General features: G+C 58.5%; 1 protein-coding gene across 1 annotated transcript in view; it reads right to left on the bottom strand.

Annotated features, from left to right (window-relative positions):
• Positions 1 to 342: 342 nt before the first annotated feature.
• The window catches only part of Adcy1 (adenylate cyclase 1), an 85391-nt gene continuing 78359 nt past the window's right edge, over positions 343 to 7374 (bottom strand). The window contains exons 20-22 of the mRNA XM_010624913.3: positions 6461 to 6774; positions 6211 to 6401; positions 343 to 6010 (exon numbers count right to left, since the gene is read on the bottom strand). Coding sequence (XP_010623215.1) covers positions 6484 to 6774 — 291 coding nt within the window. The 3' untranslated portion in view covers positions 343 to 6010; positions 6211 to 6401; positions 6461 to 6483. The remainder of the gene's footprint in view (positions 6011 to 6210; positions 6402 to 6460; positions 6775 to 7374) is intronic.

Here is a 7374-nt window from a genome sequence, read left to right as displayed (position 1 = left end):
CCAGGCCTGGCTCTCAGCGTCTGTCCTCTGTGCTAATGACCATTCCTGCAGCTCACCCCACACCCTCCAACCCTGGGAACGAACTTGGCCACCCACATCCCACCCACAGCATCCAGCCTTAGCTCAGTGCAGCTCAACACAAAACAGCAGGCAACAACCACCAGGCTTCCTAGAGCCCACGACACCCTTGAACAGCAACTGCGGTCCCAGCACTGCTAAGTGAAGCCTGTGTCCTCGGGGCGGGGGGCACGGCTCTGTCCCTACTTGACGTCAACAAGGCTTTCCAGAAAGATGGCAGCCATCCTCTGTTTCAGGAGATTCTCACATTTTAGGTACTGGTTGTGTTTCAAAAGAAACAAACAACAAAAGCTGTAGACTATAAAGCACAATCTGACAAAGGAGGGGCGCCTGAGGCCTAGCATCTCATTACCTTGCCAGGCTCAGGAGTGTTCCAGGAGGCATGTGGCTTTGCCAAGGTCTGCAGAGCCAGTGAGGAGTGGACACACAGGCTCCCAGGGTCAGGGGGCTGGAGCCACACCCAGCAGCTCTCAGGATGGGGGTACCCTCCTCCACCATGCACACACCTGTGCAACCAGCCAGCATTCTCCATGAGATCCAGCACAGCGTGTGCAGGTTCTGCTCTCTGCATAGAGACCTTTGCTCTAATGGAAAATGCTGGGAACAATGGCACTTAGAGGGGGCAGAACAGAGGCAGGGCTGTTCGATGTGTCCCACAGATCCCCAGAGCCTCTGGGCCTCCAACTGTCTGTGGGCAACACGAGCACTGTCACACCATCTCCTCCACAGGTGGCAGGGGTGCAGGAACCACTCAGGCTCAGCGACTGGGAAGCCGGATTTGGGAACAGAATGAGAGTTTTGTGATTTTATGGTCCCAACAAAAGGCCTACAAGTCCTGCCGCTTCCACTGGATGTGACAGCAACACCACCTTCCCCAGGGCCGATGTGGAGCAAGGTGGACCCTGTTGAAGGGAACTCAGTGACTTCACAGAGGATGAAGTGACAGGATCTGAAGTGACCAGCCCTGTGGGACAGAGGACACAGTGACAAGGCCACGTGGCAGCCACTGTGATCCTCTCTGTCTGATCTTTAAGATGTTTTTTACAGCCATTTGCGAGCCACAACCCAGGAAGGCCACGTGTCTCCTGGTGCCATTGTCCAGGGACACTGGAGACATCCCCAGACCTCAGGCAGCTCTGTACCTGGGGAAGGGGACGTTGGCCCCAGGCTCAGGGCCACTTGCCTCCTCCTTCGGGGCTGTGCCCACACGGAGATCTCTTCACAGGTCCCACATGTGCAAGAAATCCCAAAACCAAAGAGGCAAAAATACAGGTCGAGTTTAGGCCTCAGTGCTGATGTTGCGGATACTTTTAAAATATCAGAGATTCAGCTACTGCTGGTGGAAAGGGCCTCAGGGACCTTGAGGACATCCCCTCAGGTGCCCCTAGGGGTCCCCACCTCCTCTTCCTCTTCCTCGTCCAATGAAAGTTTCAGGTCAGGACACTGCGGGTGGTTTGACCAAACACCCCAGGTGTTGGGCAGCTGGCTGTTTTCTAATCTTGTTCCTTTTATGGATCTACATTAGTCCCGGGAAAAGGTAACTTTTACTTTCCTCATGCTGTGACACGTGCACACATGTGTGTACACATGCACACATACACACATGCAGACACACACTGATTTGAACTAAGCCTGGCCTCTAGTACAGTAATATTTTAAAATGTAATGAATAGATAATTTTAAAATGTAACGCAACTGAATTGCATTAAACTTCCATGGAACCTTAAAAACGCAAACACCCAAGTCTCCATGGCAGCACACTGCTCAGGGACCTCTGTCCCCGAATGTGGCATCCGAACGGTGACGATGGAACGGACCATATGGGTGACAAATCTCACATCCTGCGACTGGATCTGCCTTTGCAGGCTGTGACCACAGGGGGACAAGGCGGGAAATGCCTGGACACTTTTCAGAGTGTCCTGGGGGTCTCGCAAGGAGAGGCAGTCCCTGTGCCTGACATCCCCGTCTGGACCCCATGCAGTCTGGAGTTGTGCTCAGGGCACATGCCCCCATGAGAGGGACCATGCTGGGCACTGCCACCTGCCACACGCTGTCCACACAGTACCAGCTCCTGCAGCTTTCAGCCGGGCCCCCGGGCAGCGGTCATCAGCTGGCTCCATCGGACACAGCTCTGGCTGACTCATCCAGCAGCGAGGCTAAAGTGACCACTCTGCCATGCCCACTCTGCCAACCCCAACACCTGGCCATGCCATTTCCATCAGGTGCCAAAGGGCCATGAAAGGTCCCTGTGCTGACAATTGTTGGGAATCTGAGTTCCTAGAGAGAGACTTCTCTCTGCCCACCCCCCAAATTCAGTGCAAAGGCCCGAGCCACCGAAATGAACCTCCCACACTCAGGCCAACCCTGTCGACCTCTGATCCTGCCTGTGGGGCTCTGACTCCCCCATGTCCTCCTAAGTCCCACGCAGCTCCTCTAACCCACACCTAAAGGGCACGAAGGCAAACCTAACCCCAGGATGCTGTCTGCGCAAACGTCACACACCTGCTCTCACAGCTGGCAATCGACGGCAATGAGGGACACGACGTGAGCTCTCACAACAGAGGCAGCAGGGGAGAGGGGTGCTCCAGGGCCAACAAAAGCTGCACTGTGTTCTTCATTAATTTCACCAAACTTGGTATTTCCAAATCCAATGCCTCTAAGAAGGCCCTGTGTGTGTGTGTGTGTGTGTGTGTGTGTGTGCGTGCATGTGTGAGTCATCGAAGCCATTCCAAAGCCACATCACGTCTGCTTCTGGTGCTACTTTATGCACCCCCATCAGACCTGCAGGTTCACGGAGTGGGAAGCGTGAGCAGCGCTTCCGTGACCCTGCGGGACCCAGGCTATCAGATGTGCGCTGTCCTCCCTGCCAATACAGATCCACCCTTGCCTTGCACACTGAGCTTCCCTGTTGGACTCAGGGCCTTCATGGGTTGAGAACAAAACCCCCAGGACTTGGGGGTCCCAGAGCCAGCCCTGCCCAGGTGGTGTCCTGCCTGCACCTTCAATGTTTCTATTCACACCGCTTATCTCTGACCCGGGCCATGACAGCAAGCAGAGCGCAGTCTTTCTGGGTTGGTATCAGGACTGCAGCGCAGTCTTCCTATGAAATGGAAGTAAAGCCCCGATCGCTGGTTGTTGGCTGTGTCCTGCCCAGGATCCCAATCCTCCGCATCAACCTGGGCACCTGGCCTTTCCTGGCCACCCTCAGGTTCACCCGGGGAAGATGGGCATCCTGCCTGGGCAGCAGCCAGCCCTGGAAATGGCACCTTTTTAATGCCAGACGCTCCTGATCGTGGGAGGCCAGCAATAAGATTCAGGATGGGGAAAGGCTTCAGAGGGTAGGGGCCCTGCTTCCTCCTAAAAAGAGCACAGGGACACCAGCTGCATCTGCTCACCTGCCTGGGATACTGAGCTGGACCCTAGGGACAGAGGCCAGAGCCAGGTCTTTCGGGGCAGTGCATTCCCCCAGGACAAATGCCTATGCATGGCTTGTCTCTGAAAGGCCAGTCTGTGAGGGCCAGACTGGGCTCTACAGCATAGAGTTACGGTTATTGCTTCTTTGACAGAAGGGTCCGGACACCCCATGACCTTAGAGTCTGAGAAACATGGGCTGACAACTGGATTGCTGGGGGTGTGGGGTGTCCAGCTGCAGGACACAGGCACCCCAGGAGTGAACCGGCTTGGGTCGGTGCAGCCTGTGGAAGCCTCTGGAAGCATTCTGTGGCTGTGTTCTACTCTACGTGGCAGGCACGGGAGGCATGCGAAGAGGGGACACAGAGGGACATTTCCCGAGGGCCATGGCATCGCCGAGCAGGCGGGGCTGATGGGGCGGAGCCGGGCTTTTACTCATTTTTGGTACGAGTGCCAGGCAGCACCGGTAAGTGGTGCACTATGTACAGAGCATCTTAAAATAAATCGTTCCAAAAGACTCCTATCCGAATGGCTCTAACATTTGTACATGAATACTGTACAAGATTAAAAATAAATAAGGCAATATAATACAGGTTTATCACAAATAAAAAGGAAATAAGTGGTTTTTCACCAAACCCCAAGGAATGTATGTATGGCTGAATGTGGCTCCTGACCTCAAGGAAGGAGGTGGGGTTTGGAGCTGCTGCTGCTGCTGGAGATGGGGATGTCTGCCTGTGCCAGGCTGCAAGCGGCCCTGCCGAATGGTCCCGTGCCCACAGAGGGCACGCAGTAGCGACTGCAGCAATGCGGACCCAGGCCCCAGGCCAGTGTGGCCACTGCCTTGGCTCTGAGTCTCGAAGGTCGGTCCCACTGTTGCGCAGCAGCTCTGGGTCACTGCTGCTGTCTGTTCAGGCTGTGGCCAAGTTCAGCTCCCAGTGGCTGTGGGAGCAATGACCTTGCTTCTCGCCGGCGGGTCTGGGAGCAGCTGTGAGTTGTCAGTGTCACCTCCTCCTCCATCAGGGCTCAGCCCTGGCCATGCTTTGAGTCTCTCCTGTCCCCTTTCCCACTTCTGAGGGACCGTGTGGCCACAGTGAGCCCACTGGGGCAGTTCAGGGTCCCTTCCAGGCCTCAGACTCCTCCTCCCCTAATCCCATCTGTGAAGTCCCCTTACTGTGTGATGCGACACAATGGGACAGCCCAGCAGCCACACAGGGGCACAGATCCGGAACAGGCTGAGCTGGGAACCCTGCCCTTCCCCACAGCCCACCCATCACCCTGCAACCTCCCTGCTCGCCTGTGCCCCTTCTCAGCTACCTCTTCACATCTGGTGGGGAGACAGAGAAGAAAACCCCAGTGGGATGGGGGCGACAGAACCCAGGCCCGCAGGTGGCAGATGCTCTGGGCAGGGTCTCAGGCCACGGCTCAGTCACAGCTGATGACCAGATGACGTTGCCAGGCCTCAGGAGCATCCTCCTGGCCCCTGATGGATACCCCGAAGACAGGGAAGCACCTGAGAACATCTCCCATACACGGAGATGCCAGGACCGTGGGCTGTCCCCACCTCCGTCCCGAGTCACCTGGGGCCCATGGTCAGTCTACCCCAAGCATCACCCTAGTAGCCACACAACTGGGTCTGGGACCCATCCAGAGGCAGTTGGGGGAGCCCCACAGCCAGGAAAGGACAGGGCTCGGCCCACCTGCTCTCCACAAGCCACGCCGGCAACCTTTCCTCTGGATGTCCCCTTGCCAGTGCACCTACCTAGACCATCCCCCAGCCCTGTTTCCAACTGCCCCCTCCCCTGGAGCAAGGACAGAGGTCTCCAGGAGCCAGGCTTGCTGGCAATTCCAGCCGGTCCCTCCCTACCGCTCTGCCGGTCCCCCGTCACCCACTTCTTGTCTTCATCTCCGCTGGTCACCAGGAAGCACAGGTGAGAGGTCCCGGGTGTCAATGGGACCACCTGCAGCCTCTCTGCACACCGCAGCAGGACCGCCGGATGCAGGACCACATTCTCTGCAAACGACCACGTCCCCCAGAGGGCCAGTGGTGTGGTGCCAGGGACACGATGTCTTCCTTCCAGGAACCTGACTTGTGGGTGTATGAAGTCACGTGTTCTCTGCGTAAATGGAGTCTGAGTTGTCATCCTTCACCCAGGACCCCACAAACCTTGCAGAAAGCAGGAAAGGCGCCCATTCTCCTGGGAACAGTCACGTGCAGGTGGAACCAGCCAAGCTGTCACAGGAGCCAGGTGGGACGGCAGGGCAGGGGACACAGACAGGAGAAGCAGCTGGTGCTGGCTGAGGATCCAGAAGACTGGCCTCTGGCTCACAGCATAGATCTGCTCTCGAGGAAGCCAGCGGCCCCTCCCCAGACAGCAAGAGGTGACCTTGCAGTGCTCCCCATACCGTCCTGTCCCCAACACCACTGGCCTGTGCGCACCTGGACCTCTTGTCCTGGCGCCAACTGGGGGCTCACTTGTGGTGGCTCCTCTGTCCTTCGGCCAGCCAGACCTCCACAGCAGACCTCCTCAAAGTCCCAGTGCCCACGCCGGCCAGACCCGGGCAGGTCGGGGTGGCACGGCGTGGCTCCTGTCGGCCCTTGCCCAGGCCACACGTGGACAATGCTCCTTGTGCAGCCCGGCCACTGGCTCTCTGCTCTGCTCATCTGGCTGGTCCTGGCTGGGGCCGTGGTGGCCCATGTCGCCCTGCATGTGCCTCCCAGACCTCCTCAAAGTCCCAGTGCCCACGCCGGCCAGACCCGGGCAGGTCGGGGTGGCACGGCGTGGCTCCTGTCGGCCCTTGCCCAGGCCACACGTGGACAATGCTCCTTGTGCAGCCCGGCCACTGGCTCTCTGCTCTGCTCATCTGGCTGGTCCTGGCTGGGGCCGTGGTGGCCCATGTCGCCCTGCATGTGCCTCCCGCGGCCCACTGGTCCTGGCTGGGGCCGTGGTGGCCCATGTCGCCCTGCATGTGCCTCCAGCGGCCCAGGTGGGTCCACTAAGCCTCCTTCCCTGCAGCTGTGGACGGCAGGTACGGGCCTGGGGGTGCTGGGGGGAGCCTGGCCCTGGCTGCAGGGCACAGCGGGGGCCGCCTGGCCTGGCCTCCAGCTCCCCCATAAGAACACATCCTCCGCTCCAGGTGCATGGGCCGTGCGTGGACACCGTTCCCATCAGTCCTGCCTTCAAGAAAGTAGGTCAGCATCTCCCCCTTGCCCTTGACGCTGACCTTGCCTCGGCACACGAACTGGTAGGGACACTTCCGCAGCAGCCTGTGGACTTCCTCGGTCACCTGTCAGCCGAGAAAAGCCAGCATCACCCTCAGCAGTAAACGGTGGAGGGGTCCTCAGTGGCAGGACCAGGGAATGTGGAGGGGCCTGAGGGGCCACCCAGGAAATCCTACTGCCCATTCCCTGGACAAATGGAACCCAATCGGGGCCACTGGGCAGGGACCTGGCACCAGGGTCTTGGTGGGCCACCAAAGCATCTCTGTGCCCTTGTCACAGGCAGAAAGGCAGAGGACCAGGCTGGCCCTGAGCACAGTGGAGTCCGAGCTTTCAAGCCCCCCCACCGGAAGGGGTGCCCTCAGGTGCCAGGGATGGATGCCATTGCCTCTGGGTTCCAGGTGGGGATCACCAGCACAGAGGCTGGTGGCAAATTGGCAGACACAGCTCCCCTTTCTCTCAGATCTCCAGCTAGTGCTTTAGCTCAAAGAACTCCCAAGCCTAGAAGGAGGAGGAGGAGAGGTTCCCCTATGCAGCAGAGCCAGGACTGGGGCTCCCTGCTTCATCCCGCCACTGCTCTCCCACACCCCGACCTCGAGATGGTGCCTAGCAAATGCACACGTGGGGGACACACGAGTGCCCAGCCTGGTGGCTTCTGCAGCAAAATG

This window comes from Fukomys damarensis, unplaced genomic scaffold, assembly GCF_012274545.1.
Source record: "Fukomys damarensis isolate Sample0158 unplaced genomic scaffold, DMR_v1.0_HiC HiC_scaffold_17, whole genome shotgun sequence".
NCBI classification, from domain to species: Eukaryota; Metazoa; Chordata; class Mammalia; order Rodentia; family Bathyergidae; genus Fukomys; species Fukomys damarensis.
Note: the sequence above shows the minus strand (reverse complement) of the source record. Positions and strands in the feature narration are given on the sequence as shown.